This window comes from Echiichthys vipera (assembly GCF_963691815.1).
Source record: "Echiichthys vipera genome assembly, chromosome: 8".
Lineage (NCBI taxonomy): Eukaryota > Metazoa > Chordata > Actinopteri > Perciformes > Trachinidae > Echiichthys > Echiichthys vipera.
Genome location: NC_139833.1, coordinates 4,557,113 through 4,584,495, shown reverse-complemented (window position 1 = coordinate 4,584,495; position 27,383 = coordinate 4,557,113). Strand labels below are relative to the sequence as shown.

The following is a 27,383-nucleotide window of genomic DNA, read 5'->3' as shown; positions in this document are numbered from 1 at the left end:
GCCCCAGAGCCCCTGGCTACACACACTGCACAGCAGCTCTTCGTCTGACGGTCCTCAGTTTGTCTCAGCCTGGTTTATTGGACTTGATTTTGCAGCAAAATGTCACCGAAAGAGCCACAGCTGACTGGACTACAAGCCCTGACTGCAGCTAAATGAGATTCTAGGTAAAAAAAAAAATACTTACATTACATTTTTGCATGCCTAATACAGTGCCATACAGCTACTGTAGCTGCAGCTTAGATAAATCAGTAGGCTCATGTTCCTAAACGTTTACATTTAGAGATGCTTATGTACCTGAACTAAATGTCTCTACAGATTATGTAAAGGTTGCAGCATTTTACTTTTGTTTAGACCAATTGTTATGGCTTACATTTACATCTTTTGTCTCACTTTTAATGCATGCATTTTAAAACGCACATTATCAGTATAAGGAACAGTGTAATTTGAACAAATGGGGTGTGGTTGGTAGGATGCATGATAGCAACATGTGAACTAGATCAGGGGTGGGCAATTCCGGTCCTGGAGAGCCACTGTCCTGCATGTTTTAGGTTCCTCCCTACCCTCACACACCTGAGTCTAACAAGAATCAGACTGTGACGAGCATCAGCTGCTTGGTAATGAGTAAATCATTACAATCAGGTGTGTTAGAGCAGAGAGAAACCTAAAACATGCAGGACAGTGGCTCTCCAGGATGGGAATTGCCCTCCCCTGAACTAGATGAATGTTGTGATGCTGGATGAATACTTTGTGTTCTGCACCCACTGTGAGATTACGCACTTCATTAGTTCGTCTTTTAACAAGCGTTCTCTGCTAGGATGGAAATGTTGCTGAGGAGAAACCTAAGGAGAGGAGTGGGGCTCTGCCTTCTGCTGTTGGCTCTCGTGCACGAGGCCACATGCCAGAGAAGGAGGACAGGACGCAGGAACAACTACAGGCCGCATGACGATGGGGGAAAAGGTAATTCTTCATGTGAGGTATCCACATGTTGGTGGGGAAGGTCTGTCAATGGATCCTGTGGGCGTAACAGAGTCCAGGTTGATGATCGGACATTCACTAACATTCACGGATTCAATCACAATGTGAAACTTTAATAGAATAGACACAAATCAGAACCATATTGGATGAATATGGGATGATGGCCAGCAGTGTAGCAGTCAGATCATCAAGTCTTTAATGGTGAAATCCCACTTCAAGTCAAAAACTGAAGTCCACTTTAGCTTTTTATGCCAGTGATTGAATCCAGAAACCCCGAACTCACATCACAGGGCAGCTGTGGCTCAAGAGATTGTGTCTGGGACTTTTTTTCTTTGTGCCATGATATCAAAGTGAGGAATGACGAGGGTTTAATGTCTACAGCAATGGTTTTTATTCCTAGGTCAAATGTTCAGTGTGTGTTTCCCTGGGTAAATACGTTAAACCTACAGCGGACAGCCTACTGATGTTGCTCCTTTAAACCTATGCCCCCCAAATTTGCATGAAGGACAAATTTCTAGACTTTTGAGTGGATTTTTACCATTCAAACTGAACTTGAAACATCCATCTCCCTTTACTGTGCCATTTGAACAGCAAAGATAATCCCTTCCAATCTCTTAAAGGACCCTAATCTGTGCAGTTGCAACCGTCTCCAGACTCTCGTATCTTCCCCTGTACTATTGTGAATCTCTGCTTTCTCCTGAGGTTTCGTTGCTTTCCTTCTCCTGCAGGTCTAACATGTTTACTGGAGGTGGCTTTCATCCTTGACAGCTCGGAGAGTGCAACAATATTCCTGTTTGAGAAGCAGAAGGCCTTTGTGTTGAGCTTCAGCACCCGCCTCTCCATGCTGCAGGTGTCTGGCTGGACGCTGAGGATGCGAATGGCTGCTCTTCAGTACAGCAGCTCTGTGTCCGTAGAGCACCGATTCTCAGAATGGAAAGACCTGGATTCATTTCACAGCGAAGTCAGCACCATGAACTACATCGGCCATGGCACCTACACCACCTACGCCATCGGCAACGCCACTCAGCTGCTGGTGCAGGAGACGCCGGCGGACAGCGTCAGGGTCGCAGTGCTGATGACTGACGGGGTCGACCATCCCCGTAACCCTGATTTGATTGCAGCGGCAGCAGAGGCCAAAGGTCACGGCATAAAGTTCTTCGCTGTGGGTTTATCAGACATCGGCCAGCAGAGTCAGAATAACGCCAAGCTCCGGGCCGTCGCCAGCGCGCCCGCTCAGCAGTTTGTCCAAAGTCTTCTTGATCCTCAGCTGGAGGAGAAGCTGCTCAAAGAGATGGTGAGAGTTGGCTTCAAGTGAGATGACCTCAGTTAAGACAGACAGGAGCATATCCACGTTCCCCAGCTCAGTATGCTCCTAATATGACACATTAAGGAGGCCTCTCAATGGTTTTATGTTCTCAGCAATGCTTTTTTCCTTGGTCAAATGTTCAATTTATGCTTCACTGGGACAATATATTAAATCCCTCCACCTACAGCTTATTAATGTTATACTCCTTAAAACCATGAACCCTCAAATTCGCAGGCGAGACGGTTTTCTTGACTTTAGACATTGACGTCTCCACAGTGGCTGAATGGGTTTCCGTTCACACTGCATTTGAAACGTCCATCCTTCTTCTTTCTTATCCAATTTGAACTGCGAAGATAGTCCTGAACAATCTCCTACAGTAACGACCCCCATATTAATCATTGTGTTACTAGTATTGACTGACATTGTGGCACAAACTCCCACAAACACGTCAGTTAGTGTATTGTCTTTTTTTTTGTTTTTCTTTTACTGATTATTTTTTGGCAGTTTACAAGCCTTTTATTAGATGGGACAGACAGGAAATGGGGTGAGAGGGGGGTGGGGGCGACGCAGCAAAGGGGCAGCCACTGCCTCGAAGACCTTCTGCCTCTTTACATTGGGCGACCGCTCTAACCACTCAGCCACCGGCCGCCCCTGCGTGTTATCTTTCATGGATAAACAAATCTACTTTAGTACATGGGTAAATAATAATTACTACGAATAATAATATAATTCATTAATAATAATCAGGTTAGCAATGACAGCTTAGGATATACTAAGATACTGGTTGCAAGGCAACTATGTATTTATTTATTTATTTATTTGTTAGTGCTAGCGGCCCCTTGTGAGTGTCACAGGAATTACGTTCTGTCTTCAATGCTAGATTTCAGTGGACAAATCGCAATTGCAATCATGTGCTCCTCCACTTTAATCACAATCAAACGCTGCTCTTAGTTATGCGTCTGTATTCTCTTGAACTTGTTTGGTTGAAGATGTAAAAGCCCCTGACACGAGCTGCTGTTGTGTTTGCGTGGACTGAACCCGGCTTTCCCTCTCATCCCCCCGCATGACATAGAAGTGCTAATGATCGTCTGCAGCCTCTCACAGTGCCAGCAGCACGCAGAGGTCTATATTCCCCTCTTTTTCTGCACTTCCTGTCCTCACAGCGGGTTCACATCTCAGTGACACAGTCGGGTCTGCACGAGGGGGGCATTCCCAGCCTGCTTTGCATTTTCCACACACAGAAATGTCACAGTAGTTCAAGACCTGTCTGAGAGAGCGGCGCGGCTTGTTCTGCTTTCCAAAAGAATGTGTGATGTTATTAATTTCACAATCGAAAGAAAGATGAAAGTAGTGTTGAGGGCAGACAGTATCTTCACAAGGTTTAACAGGTGTAACTAACGATTCATCGATTCGTTGTTTGGCCTTTTAAATGTCAGAGAAAGGCTAAAAACGTCAATTGATGTTTCCCAAAGCCCAAGATTACGCCCTCAAACATCTTGTTTTGTCCACAACCCAAACATATTTAGCTCATTGTCACATTTGAGAAGCTGAAATCAACGAATTTGGTCTTTTTTTTCTTTAGACAATAACTCAAACCATTTAATTCAATAGTTGACAGGTAATCGATTTAGCGAGTTGTGAGGAGGCCTCTAGGAAGACCCAGGACCAGGTGGAGAGATTAGATCTCCACACTGGCCTGGGAACGCCTCAGGATCCCCCAGTTAGAGCTGGTTAATGTGGCCCGGGAAAGGGAAGTTTGGGGTCCCCTGTTAAAGCTGCTGCCCCCGCGACCCGACCCCGGATAAGCGGCTGTAGATGAGATGAGATGATACGCTGATGTTTCCTGTGAGTGAATCTATTGCCTTTAACATCTTTTTGTGTCTTGTGTTTTGCCTGCAGGGTGCAGTTGCATTGGAAGGGGTAAGTCCTCCAGTGCAATCCAGCTTTTTACTTTATAACTAACGGATGTGTGTCGTGTTTGCACTGACTGCTCTTTTCTCTCCCTGCTAGTGTCCACAGGCTCAGGTGTGTTCGTGTGAAAGAGGAGAGAGGGGCCCTCAAGGAAGTCCGGTGAGCTCCGTACACAAACTCTAATATTTACCAAAGCTATAGGATACTCGTTCTGTATTTCGTCACCACAAACGTACATCGCATCGTCTTGGCTCTAACTTCTATTACCTCCAGGGAAGAAAAGGGGACCCAGGCTTCAGAGGTCCCCCTGGTCTAAGAGGAGCGAGGGTACGTCCTCACACAAAGACACAAACTATACTTTAGTGTCTGATTTTATGCAGCTCATTGTAAGTTGGTCTCTTCCTATAAAGGGGGAGCCTGGCCTGAACGGTCGACCCGGCAGTGACGGTCCAGAGGTAAAAATAACTCTAACTCTAACTACCGACATGTTTCTTATCAGATGAAACGCAGATTTAAAAACTGTTTTCGTCTTTTACAGGGTCGTCCAGGGTATAAGGGCAACAAGGTGGGTGACACTGAGCTTCAGTATTATAATATCTGTATTATACATGTATTATAAATGTATATAAATGCATTTTAATGACGTGTACTTAGGAAACAGGCAGAGGTGCTAATCTTGAGTTTGGTCTTTTAGGGGGAGAGAGGAGACTGTGGCACTCCGGGGGAGAAGGGCGACACTGTATGAACATTACAAACTATTTTTGACATTTTAATCAGCACCACAGACTTTGTCTCTTAAAATGAATTACGTTTTATTTTGTAGGGACCTGAGGGACCTCCAGGGCAGCGAGGATCCAAAGGAGGACAGGTAACAGCACAGCTAGATCTTGGTTTGATCATTTTAAACCTTAAGAACAGAGCAGGGAAACTCTATATGTTAAAAAAAGAAGCATATCCTGACTTTTTGTGTCTAATACGTTATTCGCTACCTGCTTATTAAAAGTAGATTTTCTTGAGTTTGCTACTTCATGAATGAGTGGTAGAAATAATAGAAACTGAATGATAAAATATATCACAAAAATACTTCCCCTCACGTGTTTATTTTCTTTCAGCGTGTACAAAGAGGATTAAAGTAACCAATCTTATAGTGAAAAATAAAATTTTAAGTTAAAAGTAATTAAAAATAAAGAAGAAAGGCCGAGGTAAATGGTGACTATGGTCCACTTTGGTCCAGATCTAAAAAAAAAAGGACTTTGTTGATCCTGTGACTTTTCCTCCGGCGCCACCGTGAGATTAACATCAGAGGTTTTGATTCATGACCTGCAAAACTCATGAACTTCATTTAAGGCGCACAATCAATCACATTTTATCAAACTCATCGTGGGGTGCAATATTCGTTAAAGGCTAAAATGCATCAAAATTCCTGAATGACGACTTCTGAACGAAGCATTTTGGTGCTACCGACTGTGTTTGTTACAGATCCTCTCAAAACTGTCACTGTGATTATTTGAATATATGTTTTTCAATGAAATCTAGAATCAATTCAATTCAATTTTTCAATTCGATTTTATTTATAGTGCCAAATCATAACAAAAGTGATCTCAGGACACGTTACAGAGTAGGTAAAGACCACACTCTATGACTTATTTATGATTTACACAGACCCAACAATTCCCCCGTAGAGTACAGTGGAGACGAAAACCTTCACTGTAACAGACAGGAACGTCAGACAGACCCAGCTCTGTGGAGGATGCACATCTGTCTGCACCGGAGAGAGGAAGAGAAGGAGAGAGAGAGAAAGACAGACACAAAGACAGAGAGAGACAAAGACGGACACAAAGACAGAGACAGCGATCACAATCCAAATATCGAGAAACAAATCGCAACTGCTATATCCGTCAGAATGATCACAATTACATCGTAGCTTCATCTTCACTTTGTGTTTGGTGCTAGTTACCATGTTAGCATGCTACGAAGCTATCGAAGATGAGAGAGTGAACCTGATGAAAATGACATCAAACATCAGCATTAAAGCATTAAGCAAGTGTGTCTAGAATTTAAGAATTTTCATTATATTTAAAATTTAGATCGATCACAATTACATCGTAGCTTCACCTTCACTTTGTGTCTGGCGCTAACTGCCATGTTAGCATGCTACGAAGCTATCGAAGATGAGAGAGTGAACCTGATGAAAATGAAATCAGACATCAGCATGTTAGCATTTAGCAAGTGTGTCTAGAATTTATTATTCTTATCGACCCATCATTAGAGTAATTAAATCACTTTATTCTTGTCAGTGTCGTCCAGTTTTGCTATTAATCATGTTTTGTCCCTCATCCTTCACAACCCTGAACATACGGTTTACGGCCTGTGTTCATCTCGACGCACACGGACATCATCAGACAGTCCGTTCTCTCTCCAATATGAAAAATGGAAGTGGAATTTGTCTCTGATTCATCTCTGCACTAATGGAATGTGAATATTGGATTATGGGTAATCCTGATACTACCGCGGCTGTCCGAAGCGGTGAATCCAGGCTTGCAGGATATTATTCTTTTGCAGGAACAGACTTTGTGCTGTGGGATTAGTGCGGGGACCTGGCCGCCCGGCGCCACTCTTCCTCCTCTGTGCCACTGGCACAGTGTCAGTATAACCTTGTTATTTTGTGAGCTGGGCCTGAGAATCGAAGGACATGAAAGACGCAGATGTTGATTTTAGTGATTTCGGTGTCAGAGGGTTGGTTCTGACCTGGTCATACAGCGCGGGGACGTCACTTTCAATTTTATTCACGATGAAAGTGTCGCAAAATGAAGAAAATCATGGATTAAAAACAATACTGCACATTATGTTTTGGATGTGATTAAAAGCAAACTTGAATGATGTATTGAGGGATTTTAAATCTGTTTTTGCAGGGTGCACTAGGACCACCAGGAGACATGGGACCTGAGGGCCCAGCAGGACCTAAAGTAAGTTTCCCCGAGACCTCAAGATGCATTGAAATGTGTCTACTGCCATGTGTAGTCTGCATGTTTCCAGCAGCAACAGTTGGATTGGCTGGGTTAAAATCATAGTGAATTATCACAAATATAATGCTAAAACACGGCACACTGCACTAGAAAACACACACCAGTGACAGCATCACCAAGACACTGTGGCAGTCAGCAATGTGCACTACACAACTACAAAACACAAGTCATACATATTATTAATTTACAGTTTTATTTAACATCTTAGCGAGACGGAGAGAGACGGATTGATTGCGTATTGGAGGGGAAATAATCCGATTTTTAGGATAAAGTCCAGTCAAGTTTATTTATGTAGCATGTTTAAAATCAATGATGCTTTACAAGTCAAAGTGGCACAACTATAGACATAAAAGTGAAAACATGGCAATTAAATAACACAAGGCAAACATCTAAAATACAAAACAATTTGTAAGATTCATTTATAAGAAAATAAAAGGTTATAAAATACTATAATACAATATTTAAAACGACTAATTGCAGCAAAAGGTTGAAGTATACGCGTGATTCAAAGTATTCGCTCAGCCTTTCCTCTTAATTCTTACATTTTCCTTTTTATACTTAGTTTTAAAATATACACAGCAACCTTTTCCTCAGTACGTTATAACTATAACTATTTTTCTGAGAATGTAATGTGTTTTAAATCTGTGATTTTCGTTACCAAAGGGTCGCCTCGATCAGGATGTTTTGATAGATATAAAAGGAATAATTTGACATTTTTGGGAAATATCGTTACTCACTTCCTTGATGAGAGTTCAGCTCTGAAACTCACTGATCAATATGTTTTACTTTGTTTAAGACAGAAACAGAAGTGTAAAAATGTCAGTTTGTGGTTTGGAGTTAGAGGCGAGAACTATTTCTTAGTGTTGAACTATTTATTTTTCATTTTTGCTAATTGCAATATTTTCATTTTGTGGTCAGCAGCCCCCGTAAGACACCAAAGAACGTGGTTATTCACTATCATTTAGAAATTTGGGGGTAGAATAGTGGAATAGTTGTTTGTGCCACATCGTCATTCACACGCAGCGCTCCCCGGACACTTTCCCACACAACATTTACATCGTCAGATAAAAACGACCTTTAAAAATGTGCGCCCCGGGCTAATAAGATGCTGATGCCTCCACCACCATAGAGCTGCCCAGCAGATCTTAAACAAAGATGTCTTTATACACATGCAATGTGATTTACAGCTCATCCAGGAAAAGTCCAGACATTAATCAAGAGCGAGTTTTAGAGCGGGAACAAAGGACGGCTCTTTATTTCCTAAATGCCATAAAAGGTTGAAACAAGACTGCAGGCCGTTTGGCTTCACTGTATAATATGTATTTTTATAGAATTATCACTAAGATACATCTGTAAATTACACACACTTCATTTAATACTTCCACAGCATATCATTTCTTTATTTTGTAAGCTTTTAAAAGAGAGCATTGATTATTTAATTCCCTGTGGAAAAATGTATCGCGGTTAAAATCTGTTTCTGTTCTTCGTGCGTGTGAAACATCCCAGGATGCAAATGACGATGTAAATGGTTGCACGCGCAGTAACATTTCAAATCAAATCAAATCAACCTTATTTATTTGGCGCTTTTCATACAGAAAGTATTGCAAAGTGCCAAGTTACAGAAATGTACAGAAAAAGAGAAACATCAAATAAAATCAGGAGAAGAAAGTTAAAAGAACCCCCAGTCATGCACAGAGACACACACACATATGTATACGTTCATACACACATTCACACACACACACACAGCCACGCCGACACACAGACACACAGACACACACACAAACACTAGCTGTCACTACAGAGACATGGCCGGGCAGCGAGACCCTGAGGTACAGAGGAGTCTAGAGGAAGCTACCTTTGGGGGTCCAACCACACCGGGAGAGATCCCAGTCCAAGGTCACAGGGAGCACCGACACAGAGACCCCCCCAACCCCAGCAGACAGGAGGCTCCGCACCAAGGTGCAGAGCCCTCTAGTCGCCCGGGCCGGAACTGTCCACGGGACAGCACCCACCGCGTCCCAACCAACAACTCCCTAACTGGCAGGCCTCCTGAGGAAACACTGGAGATTAAAAACTGTTGCCTAGAACAGTAAAGGGTTAAAATATGGAGGCTAAAAACACGAGGGACTAAAACATAAGAGCATAAAAGCACAGAGGCTAAAAACATGAACTAGAAAATAAAAGCATAAGAGCATAAGACATGAGACCATAAAATATATATATATAAATAAAAGCATGAAGGCTAAAACACAGAGATTAAAACAGTAAAACAGGATAAAAAGTGCTCGATTAAGGGCGCACTCACACTGTCCTTTCACATCGCGTCCCGGACTTTAGGGTACTTGCCCCGTTTGTACTCAGACTGCCTGGGCCTCGGCCAATGCTTCTTGCTGTCCATACGCCATCACGCCGTAACACGTCTCACGCATTGATCGCGTGTGCGTGGCTTTGTTTACAAATCTTTCCATAGACTTCAGAGTTTTTGTGCGTCTTGTCGACTGTATTTTAATATTTTCATCCGACCAAATCTGCAGTAAACACTCCACCTCCGCATCACACCAACGTGAACCTTTCACCGCCATTGTTGTTGTTGTTAAATGTCCGCGCATGGTCCCTCCTTCTATTTTCTATGTCCCAACAGGCGCACATACCGCTACCGCCGTAGGGCTCGTGCTCGTACACGTGCGCAGGCTCGTGCTCGTACATGTGCAAACGGCTCCGCTAAAGCCCACCTCTTTCAAGCGGGCCGTGGACGGCTGTTATGCGCGGAACGGGTGCACTCACACTGCTTAAAGGTACTAGGCTTTAGCTGAAAACGGTTTTGGCCCGGGACAGAACGACAGTGTGAGTGCGCCCTAAAAGCCTGGTTAAAAAGATGGGTCTTAAGCCTCTTTTTAAACACCTCAGCAGTCTCCGCGACCCTTTATATATTAGTGTTAGGAATGTTACTCTACCTGAGCTTTAAGGGTGTGAACAGGTTGGATGGTGGTTATTTTGTGTATATTCTTGGTGTTGGAGGAGTTTTGAGTCTGTGTGTAAGGGTGGAGTCGTCGATTACGGAGAATAAAGACGTATTTGTATTCATTTTAAACAAACGCACACATTTTGTTGCTATTATTTATTTAAGGGCAAACCAATTTGCAGTGTTGAACTGGCGTCACATGACATGCAAACACCTGACTTTGTTTACTTGTTTACAGGGAGACAGAGGGCCAAACGGGGCTTCTGGACCACCGGGGGACATCGGTATTGGTTTCCCAGGAGCCAAGGTAACTCTTTTGTATCAACATTACATAAAAACATCACTCTACAGTTATTGAATCTTCCTCAAATCAAATGAATCTCAGGGAACGTCCGAACATAAACCAGTTAAAAAAATATATAAGGAGATGATTTTTACAAGGTACAGAAATGAGGAGGGTGTGTGATTATTACTGTGTGTGTATTGTTTATTTACTAATCTATGTATCTATGTGTTATCTTCAGTATGTGTGTGTATGTAATATGTATGTGTGTATATGTGTATATATGTGTGTGTACGTCCGTATGTATGGATGTATATGTGTGTGTGTGTGTGTGTGTGTGTGTGTGTGTGTGTGTGTGTGTGTATGTTTATATATTGTACTGTCAGTATGGGTTCAGTATGTGTGTGTGTATGTTATATATTATGATATAAAGAATATAATATATTAAGATAAATATCTTTGTAATATAATTATGTTTTGTTAGATACAGAACCAGGATAATTGAAGAATGACAAATGGATAATAATAAAGTTATTATTATTGTTATTTTATATTTCAGTACGTGTTATTTCAGTAATATTTATTAAAAAGGGGTGAAATTAAATAAGTTTACACCTCTTCCCACTCCTTTACGGATATGTAAACAGAATTTATATTTTTCAGTTTACTTTGTTAAACTTTGTTATTGTACATTTATTTTTTTATCTCTGTTTATTTTTCCTTTTCTTTATGATAATTATGTTTTGTTTTTTCACATATTCAAAATAAACTATCTAAACTAAACTTAAACTAAACGCCTAAAAAGTACCGTATGTCATTCTCCTCTTCTCCCAAAATAATATCTATAATTTCTAAAAGTTCACTAGAAAGTCAAAATAACTCATTTAAATGCTATTTAAGTTGTTTTCTGTGATAGTGACAAACTATCAAACCCCTACTGAGCCCCAGAGATAGAAAGATAGCATAAAAATCATCACTGTTTGAATGATTTACTGTAAAATGTTGTAAACGTTAAAAGTTGTTAACTGACGCTTTCAGGGGGAAAAGGGCCTTCAGGGGAGATTGGGTCCCACGGGTGCTGCTGGGATAGGAGAACCAGGGCTTCCCGTGAGTATGAATAATAATAAATGACATTGTTTTGATGCATCGCAGTCTTTGTTCCCAGTTACTCGACTTCAATGTGACAACGTGACATTGATAAAAGCGTCCTGTTTAAACAATACATGTGGGAAATAACCAGAGATTTCCGTCTTTTTGTGTAAGTGTTTCTAAGTCTGTGATCTTCTTAGTCTAAATCCTTGGTTCCTGTAAGTTGATGACACAAGAGTCAAGCAGTGAATGAGTGCTGGGGGGATTACGGAGGAGTCACATAAGCCTGTGAATGTTCTCATGTGTCCAGGTCGTCGTTACCCACAAAGCAATTTCAGTCAAAAGCAACTGGACTTGGTTATTTGTCTAGGAAGACTTTTCACCTCTCATCCAAGAGGCTTCATCAGTTCATGTACACATCGGACAAGTCCCAGCCTGGTCCTGGTCTAGGTCCAGTCCCAGCCTGGTCTAGGTCCAGTCCCAGCCTGGTCCTGGTCGTGGTGCTGGTTCTGGTCCAGTCCCAGCCTGGTCCTGGTCCTGGTCCTGGTCCAGTCCCAGCCTGGTCAGATGCGTACATGAACTGATGAAGCCTCTTGGATGAGAGGTGAAACGTCTTCCTAGACTAATAACCGAGTCCAGTTGCTTTTGCTGTTTGTGCATGTGTGTGTATTTCGGGCCTGTGTGTGTGTGTGTGTGTGTGACCTGTATAATAACAGAGTGAAAAAATAGAATTTCCCCCTTACAGGATTAATAAAGTAATTCTTCTTCTTCTTTCCCCCCCCGCTGAAATCATTTAAAAGGGGCCGCCTATTTATGTATTATAACAGTTTTTATTTAGCATTTTCACTGTACGCTGTATATCTGACTCTGATGTGTGTCTGTTGTATTTATCTGTTTGTACTCTTTATGTTTACTGTTGTAACAGAGTTTCCGCTGCCCTCTTGGACAGATTTGAATCTCAATGAGACTTTTACCTGGTTAAATAAAGGACAATATAATATATGTGCATGTCTTATGTTGGCATGTATGTAGATTTTTATTAAAGGTGGTTGTTTGTTTGTCCAAGGGCCCCCCAGGTCCGCTCGGAGCGAGGGGAAACCCCGGACCATCTGGAGAGGGGCTTCCAGGGCCGAAGGTGAGTCCAGCTCTTAACGCAGGGGTGTGCTAGCCGCTCCTGGAGAGCCACTGTCCTGCATGTTTTAGGTTTCTCTCTGCTCCAACACACCTGATTCAAAGGGGCCCCCAGGTGTGTTAGGGTAGGGAGAAACCTAAAACATGCAGGACAGTGGCTCTCCAGGAGAGCCCACCCCTGTCTTAACGTGACGGCTGAAGCAGCGTCAGTTATGTTATGAAGTTAGGTGCTATGTGGTAAATGTGAAACTACGTATATGAAATCATCCCTGTTGTCTAAGATCTATTCCTCTATTGATATTTCTGTTGGCGTGCTGATCTCGATGGAAGTGACTTTGGTTTTACTGCTACGTTTCATTAATGACTTCACAAAACTTCACATATCAAACATGCTGCATGTGTGACGCGTATGCACGATGATGTCAACGAAGGCCCCGACCGATGCAGGGTTTTTGAGCTGCATGTGTGAAGCTTATTAAATTCATTCATTCATCATTCATTCATCTTCAACCTCTTGTCCCTGTCGGGGTCGCTGGGGGCTGGAGCCGATCCCAGCTGACATCGGGCGTGAGGCGGGGTCCACCCTGGACAGGACGCCAGTCTATCACAGGGCACATAGAGACGAACAGAGACAGACAACCATTCACACCTACGGGTGATTTAGAGTCATCAATGAACCGAACACCTGCACGTCTTTGGACTGTGGGAGGAAACCGGAGAACCCGGAGAAAACCCACGCAGACACGGGGAGAACATGCAAACTCCACACAGAGTTGTGTCGCTGTGAGCCGACAGTGCTAACCACCACAATAAATCTTGTCTAAATAGACAAAGTTAGCAACTAGCTGATGAACGAAGTGGAGCAATTTAGTTTAGTAGTTTTAGAGAGCTAAACGAAGAGTGAATGTTGAGCTTAAAAAAAAAACTCAACCCCAAATGCATGCTAATGTTGCTCTGTTTCAACTGTATGAGTAAATATTAGCTAATATGTGAGCCACAACCTTTATACAGTGATGACATGTTTCAGCTTCTTGTGCTGCACCAAATCAATTAATGCTGCTTTTACTTCTCAATTCAGAGTATAAAGAATAAATACAAATCAAATGAGTAGCTTTATCACACCACTTCTGAATCACTGCAAGCGTCATTTTCTGAATATGTTCTGTAAAAAAGTTTATATATTGGTGAATACCTGAAAACATAAACGTCGATACTGATTCGTCTGTGAAAGGTCTAACGAGCTCTAACGTCTACAGTCTCAAACTTTCCACTTTTTTGTTTTGTTAGGGTGATCGAGGATACAAGGGGCCCGCTGGCAACCGGGGACTTCCTGGCGTTGGGTTCAAAGGTGACAAGGTGAATTAGACTCCGGACGCATACGGTTCATATCCGTCTGCTGATCACTGCAACATCTAACGTGCTGTTCGAGGACTCGCCCAGGTCTCACACTCTCTGGTGCAGAGCTGCCTGTTGATCAAACGTAAAATCTCTTCTCAGGGAAATCAAGGCCTGCCCGGGTTTCCAGGTCCACTCGGGGCTCCCGGTTTAGGACTTCAAGGAGAAAAGGTAAAAGCTGCATTAATGCATGTCAGACTGTTGCACGTGCGACGGAGTACATTTACCCAAGTACTGCACAAATAACTACAAATGAGAGACTTGTACTTTACTTTATTCCAATTTTACGCAGGGCGATCGAGGCCCTATTGGACCTGCAGGCCCCAGAGGAGCTCAAGGTATTGGAATAACAGGAGCAAAGGTGAGATGAGGTGTGGAGTAACTAACAGGATGTTTGTCTCAGAAACAGAAGCTTAGGTGCTCATCGTGACTGACATTCAGCTGATTCTCCATCTGATTGCATGATTGTTCTTGTTTTACGCCCGTGAAGAACAGCTGGCTCATCAATCAAACGCTCGGTGCTTTGAATCAGTCTAATGGAGCCGCTATCACCGGTTTATAATCTGAGACGCGTTCATTTTACATTCAGTTTTGGCTCATTCGAGGTTCAGTTTTCTAAATTTCACCCAAAGAACTTCAATAACAGCAACAGAAACTTTCTTATGAGCTTCCATCGTCGCTGTGAATTCAAGCTTTTCCATGCAAGCGTTCAGTTTTATGTACTTGTACTTATACAGCGCCTTTCTAGTCTTCTGACTACTCAAGGCGCTTTCACAGTGTTTGTCACATTCACCCGTTCACACAGACATTCACACTGATGGCAGTGGACATCTACAGACCATCTACTCTAATGTAACCATTCACACCACATTTACACACCCATGCGCAGCACGGGGAGCAATTCGGGATTCAGTGTCTTGCCCAAGGACACTTCGACGGGGGAGGTGGGGATCGAACCACCAATCTCTCGAATGGAGGACGACCCACTCTGTCGCTGAGCCACGGTCATTTATATTTATATTGCAAGCTCTTTTCAGGTTTTTCCTACTAAGATTTTATATTTTCAAACTGCAGTTAAGTGAAATTCATTTGTCACGTCAGAATTAAATTGCCCAATTTCTTTTAAACATTTAATTGTGACCCGATTATCCTCTGTGCTGGTGTAATAGTCATGACTTTATCATTTTCACATTAAAAGAGATAAAGCTGGTGATGTTAGAATATTTTTTGTAGTGTCAACAGCATCATCCTTAGTATTAAACAGGCTTTCATTTCCAAAATACAGACATTATTTCTTAGATTCAGTATTATAATTGTTGTTATTTAGTTTCATCAAGCTCCATACGGTAAAAACGGTGCAGATCGCACAGGGGACGCAGGGGACATGTCTCCCTAAATATTAAGAGCATGTTCATTTGTTCGCCCTCAAGAAAAACATTAAAGTAACAGAAGACTTTTATTTTGAAGAACTGAACGTGACTCATGAATGCAACCATGCCTATGGTAAAGTATGCAACCTCAAAAGAAACTGTTGCAGTCGGGGGAAAATGCAAAGTTTAAAAGTTGAATACATACAATCCTTATTATAGCTATAGTTTTTTTTTAAATACACCGGGGCGTTTTGAGAGGTACAGAATGAAAGAAATATATTAAGTCTGAATTAGTATTTACATTTTTTTTGAGGGGTTTGACAATGACTTTCTGTCTCGTTCTGTTTCCATTGTAGCAGCCAATAGTGGCCGGCGTTGCTGGTTGCCAGGTTTGTCTGTTGTTGCTACGGAAACAAGGAATCATTTTAAGTTGAAAGATAATCAATTACACTCAAAGAAAGACTTCCAATTGAAGACTGGCCAACGTTAAATACTGTTGTAAAATGAATTGATTAGTTACCCGTTCATCACTTCACATGGAGCAGGCTGATCGCTGACATACTCAGCAACAAACCTGGCAACCCGACTGCTGGACAAATTTTTTGTTGTTGCGACTACGATCTTGAGACACTAGATGGCGCTGTTCTGCTCATTCTCCGTATTCAACCTTTAAGTTGCACTTCAATGGATGAAATAAACAAGGAAAAGCTGCTCTAATAAAGCTGCAACTAAGGGCGGAGACAATAACTAAAAGGGGGGATTCTAGTCCGTCAACTACAAGCATCATTACGAGTAATGCTGCACCACTGTTCTGAGATTTATGAATTAAGTCATAACAGAACAGGTCGCTTCAAGTCACATTGTTATTTTTAGACTGTCGCCGGTGTTTTCCTTTACATATATATATATAAAAAAAACATTTCCACCATGAATTGGTGCATAAAAATCGACCCAACTGCAGGAAAACAAGTGTTTGATGCATAAAACTGAGAGTGGATCCGCACCCCTCGCCCACTGAGTGTGTGAATGCTGATTTCAGGGGAACCAGGGCCTCCCAGGTGAGCCCGGACTGACAGGTGAGAGAGGAGTCGGGACCCCAGGGCCTAAGGTAAGTCCTGATATTGTAACAGATGTGATATGAAATTGCAGCTCTCTTGCAGCTCTCAGATATGAGTTGTTTAGTCGATCGGTTCGATACTCTTACACCTAACTCTCCTCTCTCAGGGTGACCCGGGCTCAGAGGGGTTACGAGGTATACCCGGTGAGCCAGGAGAGGACGGAGCCTCGGGACAAAAGGTAACATCACAACCTCAACCCGTTTTCTCTTTTTCACATATACATTCATATTTCTTACCAGTCTGCTGCTTCGTTGACTGTTTTCAAATGACGGCAGGGTGACGTTGGGTTACCAGGGCCCAGGGGACCCGACGGTGCTCCTGGGAAAGGCACACCTGGAGGGAAGGTAACGCACCATTTTGTTCATATATCATGTTTATATAAATACTTTATATAAATGTTCTGTAATCAGATACAATGATGTGATGATGTGGTATTGTGTCGTGGTATTTTGGCAGGGAGACAGAGGGGACAGGGGGACCAGAGGACCGCCCGGTGCAGTCGGTCCTGTGGGGCCAATGGGGTCGAAGGTAAGGTGATACGAAAAGAAGCATAGTTTACACTTGTCACTCATCTCACTCATCTTCAGCCTCTTATCCGGGGTCGGGTCGCGGGGGCAGCAGCTTTAGCAGGGGACCCCAAACTTCCCTTTCCCGGGCCACATTAACCAGCTCTAACTGGGGGATCCTGAGGCGTTCCCAGGCCAGTGTGGAGATCTAATCTCTCCACCTGGTCCTGGGTCTTCCCCGAGGCCTCCTCCCAGCTGGACGTGCCTGGAACACCTCCCTAGGGAGGCGCCCAGGGGGCATGATAACAAATGTTCGAGTTTCAATTTAAAAAAAAAAAGAAGAAACAATTATTGATCTTAAAAAAGGCGCCTCCTGTGGATGCCTGCCTGTAAATAATGCAGCGAACGCAGCAGCCCACATCGGTGTATGTATCGCTCTATCAGTAGTTTATGGAATTCTTTCATTGTTACTTTTCTAATTTATTGATCGTGTTGTGTTTACCTTGTTTATTAAACATCAACCTGCCAAAATAACTAAAGATGGTAATAATCGACTGGCGACAATCACGCATATTTACATGTAAATGTTTATTAATATGCGCTGTCCCTGTTTTGAAATAAATAAATGTGAAATCTGAATCCGTTTTCTTTTTTCAGGGGGACCCAGGAAATATGGGGCCACCAGGTACAACTGGACCACCAGGGCGGGGTGTAGCTGGTGCAAAGGTACAGTTAGTCCGTGTGTGTGTGTGTGTGTGTGTGTGTGTGTGTGTGTGTGTGTGTGTGTGTGTGTGTGTGTGTGTGTGTGTGTGTGTGTGTGTGTGTGTGTGTGTGTGTGTGTGTGCGTGTTGAAACTGTCAACAGTAACATTTGATCTACTTCTGTTTTTGTTGTCAGGGAGAACCGGGACAAAGGGGTCCAGCTGGAGCTGTGGGAGAGCCTGGGCGGGGTTTACCTGGACCAAAGGTGAGTCCAGGTTCAGGTCCAGGTACTCTTCACGATCCTCCCAGGAGTATATAAAATAATTTGTTTTGGTTGGCAGGGGGACAGAGGTTCTGCAGGGCCTGCTGGGGTACCTGGACTTAAAGGAGACGGCTACTCCGGCCCTCCAGGACTTCCGGGGCCTCCGGGTCTGACGGGGGAGACCGGATCAGATGGAGTCGGTTTACCTGGAACGAAGGTTAAAGTTCACCCAGGGAAAAGCTTTAAACAAGGACATGGTTGTCAGTGAAAAGGCAAAATTATTCATTTCAGTTGTAGATGTTACCTTCACTTCCCCGGTGACTTTATTTACAGTAATACTCGTTTGCTTTCGTGTACTTAGATTTAGTTGTTTTATACATTTTCACCATGTAGTCCCAGGAGATAAGGAGATGAGACTGGACCCAAATGCAGACATAAACACAGGGTAAAAGTACAAACAAAAATGTTTAATATAAACGACAAACAAAACGTGAAACAACTACAGGGCAACAGACTAGACGGTCGAAGGAAAACAGGAACGGGGAAACTACGGACGATCAGGGAACAGGACGAGGAAACAGGAACGCGGGAAACTACAGAAAGAAAAAAACGATTGATATAACAAACAACGAGAAGCGTAAAACCAACGAACGAGTAACGGGAGCCAATCCGACGAAGAGTTTACCAGGGGAAGGATAACAACGGTCCAGCACTGCAGGCCTGTCAGCTCAGGGTCTTTATAGTTGTACAGGTGGTCAGCGTAACAGGCTGCAGCTGGGGGGGACACGCCTACCGGACCTGGACAACAAAACACAAGGGGGAGACACATGCAGGGAAAAGCAGACAGAGGGCGACACACTCATACAAAAGGGAGAGAGGAGGGACTGACAGAACCAACTCTTGACATGATTAATATAAACATTTTACTCTAAAAAGAATAGATTTTTGGGATATTTCTCCCAAACAAACCTTTTCTTGTGAGATAAATAAACCCTAATACATAATATGACAACAGACGTAAATAAAATCCAGGAAATATAAGTAATTGTGGCGTTTCCGGTGTTTTTCCTCATTGTTTTGATCCTTGTGTTTTATACCTGAGGTGTTTTATGAGCCTGATATTTTATACGTCCTTTCAGTCTGGGATTAGATTACTGTTTAACGACAGATGTCTGTAAATATTGTCCCGTGTTCAGGGAGACAGAGGCTCACCTGGACCTCCCGGACCTGCTGGGCCACCAGGAATTGGCATAATTGGCCCTAAGGTAAAGTGTCCTGTTCAAAACAATGTTTGTCTGTTTTTCACTATTCATTTATCTCACTTTGAAGTCATATTGGTATCCGGAAAGACACACAGTTTTATTTTTCTGCAGGGTTCAGTCGGTCAAATGGGACCACCCGGTGCACTGGGATTACCCGGAGAGGGCATCCAAGGAGCAAAGGTAAAGGGGTCAGCAGCTAGTTGCACACAAGTTTAACCATTGTCTCATTTTACCAACTTTAGCTTTGAGTGGTCTGTCACAAGAAACTGGGAAATGTCCACAGTCTGCTGCTTTTCTGGATGACATTGATGTTGAAATGTTTGTTGAACGATGTTAAAGTCTTTTAGTTTTATCTCGTTTAAAATGAATAAAGTTTTACTGTCTCGTTCAGGAGTAGAAACATGTTTGCCCTCGAGTCCTAGGCTCCATCTTGTTGTACGAATTCTCTGTGACGTGGACCGCTCTCTGTGTTTCCAGGGGGAGACGGGATTTCAGGGGATCCCCGGCCCCAGAGGTCCTCCTGGACAAGGGCTGCAGGGGGACAAGGTAACAGTATCATATCAGCACTTGTAAGGGGGATGGGACACCCCTTTCTATCGCAGCCCTACTGTGTGATTCATACTGTCTCCCCTCCTGCAGGGGGACCGAGGGTTCAGAGGGGAAAAGGGCAAAAAGGGGGACAGAGGAGAACCTGGAGAGGCCGGAGCCACCGGACCTTTGGTACTGAATTTTGTTTTTAAGAGCGATTTAAATGCCCTCAAAGAAATCTCTCTAATAAATGACGATGTCTCTCACATCACAGGGCAGAGGAGGACAGAAGGGAGAGCCTGGACTTACAGTAAGTAAAGTGCATCAGTCACAACACTGAAAACCATGCAGAGTAGTCGTTGGTCCTGTACTTCAGCACACTGGGTTTAAGTTTCGTCTTCCAGCATTAATTTGAAGCTGTCCACCACTGTTGGAGTGAAGACCACCTAAACTAAGTAATGAAAGACCGATACACAGCGTTTTTTAGGTGCATCAGCATCGGCCGGTGCGGGCTGCTGCACTCGCTGATAGTTTTTCCACAGCATATTTTACAGACAGTCGTCCGAAGTCAGCACTGTGTTGCTGGAGACGCCGTTTTTAAGTTCAATAAATGTTCCTTTTTTATATTGAGACTCGTAACATCGTTATCATCATTGTGTCATTTTTATGATGCCGCAACGCCTCCAAATATGGGTTCAAGAACATCGGCAGTCCGTATCGGTCATCGGCTAAGGCTCAGGGAAAAGAAAAACAGTATTGGCATCGGCCCTAAAAAATCCACATCGGTCGATCCAGAAAACTAATACCAAGACCAAGGCAAGGCGAGACCAGACCAGATGCATGTTCCCCATGGATGATACACATCCTTAAACAGCCTTAAATTAAAGCTGAAAGCTGGAACTTTCCCCTCACGATCACCGATCCATGTCTTTAATGCAACTCTGAGACAAACCAGTGTGTAAAAGTATTGTTTCCATCTTTCACAGAGAGAAGAAATCATCAAAATAGTGAGATCCATCTGCAGTAAGTGATCCCAAACTCACATTTTGATTTGTTTTGTCAGTCTTTTAAGGTCTATCACCTCTCTGTCTGTTTCTTTAGCTTGTGGAGTGACCTGCCGCCAAACCCCCTTGGAGCTGGTTTTTGTGATCGACAGCTCTGAAAGCGTCGGCCCCGACAACTTCAACGTGATCAAAGACTTTGTAAACTCCCTGATCGACAGAGCCTCTGTCACCCGGGACACCACACGGGTGGGTGTGGTCCTCTACAGCCACATCAACATGGTGGTGGTCAGCCTCAGACAGGAAGCCACTCGTGATGAGATCAAGTCCGCCGTGCGCTCCATGGCCTACCTGGGCGAGGGGACGTTCACGGGCAGTGCCATCCAACAGGCCAACCAGGTGTTCAAGGCGGCGCGGGCAGGTGTGAAGAAGGTGGCCGTCATCATCACGGACGGGCAGGCTGATAAAAGAGACGCGGTCAGTCTGGAGAGCGCGATATCAGAAGCTAAAGGGAATAACGTCGAGATGTTCGTGATCGGGGTGGTGAACGAGAGCGACCCTCTGCATGAGGAGTTCAGGAAGGAGCTCAATCTCATGGCATCTGACCCCGACAGCGAACACGTGTACCTGGTCGAGGAATTCAGAACACTTCCGGGTGAGCCTTTCTCATGATCCCATCAGAATCATATTAACTTTATACATAGTAAGAGAAAATCAAATGCAAGTATTTGCATAAATCAATATGAATAGAATAGAAATTTAGAATATGACAAACGTGAAATATATCCATTTTAAAAGTGTAAAGAGATGTACAGTGTTCAAACAAAGAGGAAGTAAGATGAAACATATTGACCCGTAATATTTTATCAAAATGTACATAATAAAAGGGCCGGTTCACCCAAATTACAAAACACATTTCCCTGCTCCTGCATGTGTCTTCCTGTGCACATAGTTTGCGTTTTATTTATCCAGGTTTTGAGATACTTATCCGCAGAGGTGGAAAACTATTCAAATATTTAACTTATGTAAAAGTAAAAATCCTGCATTTAAAAAAGTACTTTAATACAAAAGTATAAGCACCAAAATATACTTAAAGTAAAATTCAAGGAGTGTTTTACTTTAAGTATATTTTTCAGGCAGAATGGCAGATTTCAGAATACTATATATTATATTGAATTAAAATAAAAGGATTAATGCATTAAAGAGTTAACTACTTTAATGTTGCAGCTGGTAAATGTTTTATTTTTAAGTGTATAAAAATATACACTGCTGGGGAGCTTGTGAAGTTCAGTGGTGTATAAAGAAATATATTTTCCTCTGAACTGTAGTAGAGTAGAAGTATGAAGTAGCAGAAAATGGAAAGACTCAAGTGAAGTAGCTGAGAATTGAACTTAAGTACAGTGTTTGAGTTAAAACGCTTAAATGTATTTAGTTATTCTCCACAACTGTCAGATTTCTGCATTCACCCTGAAATAATGATTTTTTGGGCGCTCACTGTACTGAAGATTTAAAATGTAACATAGTTGCATAGTGTCACTGTTTCTAGACAGCAGACAGATTATTTAGTTCAATGGAAAATATATTTTCCTAATCTCTTCAACTATATTTGGGTTTTATTAAAACTAAACTGTCTGCAAAATGCTCCTGAAGGTTGTTTTTTTTTGGTGAACCATTTCTTTAAATTTGCACTTAGTTACTTCAGGTTAATATTAATTTTTAAATATAACCACTGGCAGGAAATCCGGGCTCATAAAACCTCCAGAGAAAACACTTTTCTCCTCCACTAAGAAGACATGATTTAGGCTCACGCTGTGTCCAGAAACTCATCTTTTTTTTTATCAGATAACATTTTAAACATTTCCCTCTGCTGACACTTGGTGGCAGCAATAAGCAATGATTTGGACAAGACGCTGCACTGTTTCATCCTCTTCACCAGGGCTGCCCAGCCCTGCTCCTGGAGAGCTGCTGGGAAGTTGGTTTCGACTTCTTTAGTGCTCTATTGAGTCTGAACAACAGTCGTTGGAGTCACAGGAGGACGTTTGTGAACAGTTGTTCTATGAGGTTAGATTGTTGAATGAAGGGATGAAAGGGCAGCATTGTAAACTGGAGATAAGTGGTGTCTCAGACCTCCTCCTCTGTTTAGCGATGGTTTCTCTACTTTTGCATAGATGGCTTCTTTTACTCCTCTTTCAAACCATCTGTCCTCTCTGTCCAGGATGTAGACATTGTTGTCATCAAAGGAGTGGGCTTTCTCCTTGAGATGTGAGTGGGCAGCAGAGTCCAGGCCTGAGGAGTTAGCTCTCCTGCGTTTATGCAGTGGTTGTTTTTTTTTCTCCAATGTAGAGATCTTTGCATTCCTCGTGGCATTGAACAGCATAAACCAGGTTGCTTTTGTGGGTGTGTGGTGTTCTGTCTTTGGGATGTACTAGTCTCTGTCTGAGTGTGTTACTGGGTTTGAAACACACAGGGATGCAGTGTTTGTTGAAGATCCTCCCGAGTGTCTCTGAGACCCCAACCACATACGGAATGACTATGTTCATCCCTTCACAGGAGATTTAACAATCTAACCTCAAAGAACAACTGTTCACAAATGTCCTCCTGTGACTCCAACGACTGTCGTTCAGACTCAATAGAGCACTAACAAAGTCAAAACCAACTTCCCACCAACGACTGTCACTCTAACGACGGTCGTTGGCACTTGGAGCACAAAGGGTTCCAGTGACATCATCGGCCTTGTGAGAGGTTAAATACCTGTTAGTTGGACCAGTCCCAGCCTGGTCAGATGCGTACATGAACTGATGAGAGGTGAAACGTCTTCCTAGACAAATAACCAAGTCCAGTTGCTTTTGAGTGAAATTGCTTTGAGGATACGATGACCTGGACAAATGAGAACGTTTACAGGCTTATTAGAGTCAGGTGTGTGAGCAGGGAGAAACCTAAAACATGCAGGGCAGTAGCTCTACAGGAGCAGGATTGGGCAGCCCTGCTCGACACACTCATAAATGAGAGGAAAAACATAGTTTGGATGTAAAGCTGGGAAAAATTATCTTCTAGAAGATCTACTTCCATGGTGCTCATGAGCAACACCCCTGACATTTAATCTGTGGCTATTCTGGGAAGTTATGAACATGTATGCACGCACAGAAGAAAAACACAGATTAAACCATGCAGAGGAGGTGTAGAAGTGTATATTTACTGCTGTGGTCTTCTGCTCTCGCAGCTCTGGAGAGGAAACTTCTGAATCGTATCTGTGAGGACGGAGAGAGACGTTTGTTCAGCTCCGTCCCGAGCTCCAGGCTGTCTCCGGGGATCCCAGAGGTCTCCGGTGACGTTCGAGAACCTCCGTACAGGACTGACACCGACACGCCCACCTTCAAAGGAGACTTCAGGAGAGTTCAGATAGTGGTGAGGAGAACAAATCCTTCAACGAATCATCGGCTCCAGACTGAAATATCTCAACAATTCCTTGGTGAACTGGTACAAAAATTGGTGCAGACATTCATTGTTCCCAGAGGATGAACTGTGACTCTCCTGACTTTCCCTCTAGCGCCACCATGAGGTTAACATTTATACTTTTGTGTTAAATGCTTAGGATGGAGTTAAATTTAGTTAGGACATTTATGAGTGCAAGTACGGTCATCAGGTCAAAAAGTTGTATAATACTTATAAAGTTATGTGTTCAAATATAACTAATTTGAACACTAAAGACATTCTCATTGCCAATTAATATTCTGTCATTCACTAATCCACTAATCGTTTCTTATACGTATACTGTGAGAGGGTGTTAATCTCGAGCCAGGCCAGACACATATCCGCAGCAGGTCTCCAAGGTGAACAGCCTCTGGCATGTTAGATCAAGGTAGTATACTGAATACTGTTGGGTAGTTTAAGTTACAAACCAAATATCATATTTTATAAGGTCTTTCTATGTTTTGTGTGCAGAAATCTTGATTTGTAAAGTAACTAAAGCTGGGAAATAGTTGTAGTTAAGTAAAAAAGTAGAAGTAGAAGATGAAGATGGTATGAAGAGAAAAGACTCAAGTAAAGAATCTCAAATTTGTACTTTAGTACAGCACTACAGCATGTGTAGTAGTAGACCGGCTCAATACTAAAATAAAGGTGTTAGTCTGAAACAACAACAAATGTATTTCTGCATTAAGGTTCATTCTTCACCTTTGGGAACTGTAATAGTCAAAGTTTGCTTCCTTACTTTGGTAGTTTAACCACTTCTGGATCCATCTCAGGTGTTATAACATGATGTTCGTGTTGTCTTACCTGGATAAATAAAGGTACAGATTCAAACCCTCTCTGCTCTGTTACAGCCCGGCCCTCCAGCGTCTCAACCTGATCGAGAACCCATCACTCTACAGCGACCCAAGACGGACGACGGAAGCGCCTCAGAGATTCAGAGATTTCCGTTCTTTGACCGGGAGCCCTTCAGACCTGTCCACCCACCGTTTGACACCAAGGACCCCAACCACCTCATGGTGATGACGGGAGCCACGGGGCCGGCCAGTCCCACTCAGAAGGCCCCACCTGAGGAGAAGACACCGCCGCTGACGCCTCCGACTCCTCCACCGCTGCCTTCTGACACCTACGACTCAGGTAACAAATGATAGGAAATTATAGTTTATATGTTAAAAATCAAGTCTCAATCAAAGTGAAATTCCGTCATAAAATCATCCCAGGGTCTTTTTCAGCAAATACACTCATCAAATAAACATAGAGACAATTTTTTTCGTGTAACAGCAACTAACGGAGATATCCCGGAAAGTCGCTAACTGAATGTGGCTAACATTGATTAGCTCGGGGCAGCAGGGTGAACGCATTAAAGCGGCTTTTTTAACCACTAATACTGCTGAAAATAACAGCAAACCTCTGCAGTAGCATGAGAAGAGTCCCTACACTGAAAACAAAGCACCAACAGCGTAGTTAGTGAACCTGGAGTTTATTGAAAGAGTGTTTTAAAGACTTACCAACTGGCCTCGGTACCAGCTCCTCTCATAGTAAAGTCCATTAAGTCGATTACACATTAAACCGAAGCATCAGTGGGCATTTGGTAGAGACTCTTCTCATGCTACTGCAAAGGTTTGCTGTTATCTTGAGCAGTATTAGTGGTTAAAAAAGACGTTTAAATGTGTTCACCGTGCTGCCCCGAGCTAATCAGGGTTAGCCACATTCTACTGTTAGCGACCGTCTGGGATTTCTCCATTAATAGTTGTTGCATTAAAAAAACGGTCTTGACGACGGAATTTCACTTTAAGGCAAAAGAAATATGCACTGAATGTGATGATTTTTACATCTGAAGTCCTCTGCACGTCGTTATTCCTGTGACAATGTTGAGACAATGAGGTCAAAGCCTTGAACTACGGTCGAGTCGAACCGTACCCTGCAGTGGAAAAGCAGCATAAGTAAAACCTCACAGAGCTGCTTGCATCGTTGTAAAACTTGTATTTGTTTTTTTCCTTGTATCCACCAGAGCGCTGCGCCCACGTGCTGGACCCAGGGCCGTGCCGGGACTACGTGGTGAAGTGGTACTACGACGCCACAGCCAACTCCTGCGCTCAGTTCTGGTTCGGAGGCTGTCGAGGAAACACAAACCAGTTTGAGACCGAGAAGAGCTGCAGAGAAATCTGTGCCAAGGTCTAACGCGCACATGTACCTGTTGACGTGTGACTTCGCCATGAGGGTCACTTCAGCGCTTTAGTATTTTACCTGTAGCTACTTGGACACGGATAGGGGGAAATAAACAGACTGCAAATACAGCAAATACGCCGGAAATTTAGTTAAAGGTTTAAAACTGTTCAGTAGTAAGTACTTTTTCCTGTGGACTGGAGGGATCTGCGTATTAATCGTGTGAACCAAGCTAACGCAGAGAAAACGACGCCTGTGATGTTACTGACACACTGTGGGACCGTTCTGTTCATAATAAAACATTGTAACCACTAACGTGTCTATGTAGAAAATGTAACTCTTTTTGTACGATGCAATGATGTATTTTTGTACTTAATGTCTTGAGTTTTTAAATGTTCATGTTTTATAATAATGTGAAATGTCATTAAAGTCAATAAACTTATAATTTCATGCATTGGAGGTTGATTGCCTCATAAGTTGCTTTGATCCAAACTAAATTAATGTCTGATGTGACATGATGTTCACATGTGCCACGGGAATGCTAAATGGACGCGTACAGCGCCTTTCTAGTCTTCTGACTACTCACAGCGCTTGCACACTACTTCACACTGATGGCAGTGGACATCTACATACCAGATGGTCTGACCATTCACACTACCATGCGCAGCACGAGGAGCATTTCAGGGTTCAGTGTCTTGCCCAAGGACACTTCGACATGCCGACCGGGGGTGCTGGGGATCGAACCACCAATCTCCTGAAGGGAGGATGACCCATTCTATCACTGACCCACTCTATCACTGAGCCACAGCCACCCTGCCCCAAGCAGGCTTTAACTCAAAACAAAAACTGTTTTTTTGGCCATGCACCTACACAAAATATCAGGTTTTTCTCTTAACACATAAAAAAATGTCTGGTATTGC

General features: G+C 43.0%; 1 protein-coding gene across 1 annotated transcript; it reads left to right on the top strand.

Annotated features, from left to right (window-relative positions):
- Positions 1-24: 24 nt before the first annotated feature.
- On the top strand, positions 25-26,897 carry col28a1b (collagen, type XXVIII, alpha 1b). Its single transcript, XM_083917669.1, has 34 exons — positions 25-164; positions 815-957; positions 1,704-2,269; positions 4,181-4,201; positions 4,292-4,351; positions 4,466-4,519; positions 4,603-4,647; positions 4,731-4,757; positions 4,887-4,931; positions 5,016-5,060; positions 7,105-7,158; positions 10,422-10,490; positions 11,505-11,573; positions 12,622-12,690; positions 13,974-14,042; positions 14,184-14,252; positions 14,374-14,442; positions 16,491-16,559; positions 16,676-16,747; positions 16,845-16,913; positions 17,026-17,097; positions 17,733-17,801; positions 17,973-18,041; positions 18,118-18,255; positions 19,235-19,303; positions 19,412-19,480; positions 19,778-19,846; positions 19,940-20,020; positions 20,103-20,138; positions 20,815-20,851; positions 20,930-21,484; positions 24,050-24,234; positions 25,152-25,434; positions 26,309-26,897. Exons 2-34 carry the CDS (start codon positions 816-818, stop codon positions 26,476-26,478), a joined length of 3,585 nt encoding a protein of 1,194 aa, XP_083773795.1. The 5' UTR covers positions 25-164; position 815; the 3' UTR covers positions 26,479-26,897.
- Positions 26,898-27,383: the final 486 nt, after the last annotated feature.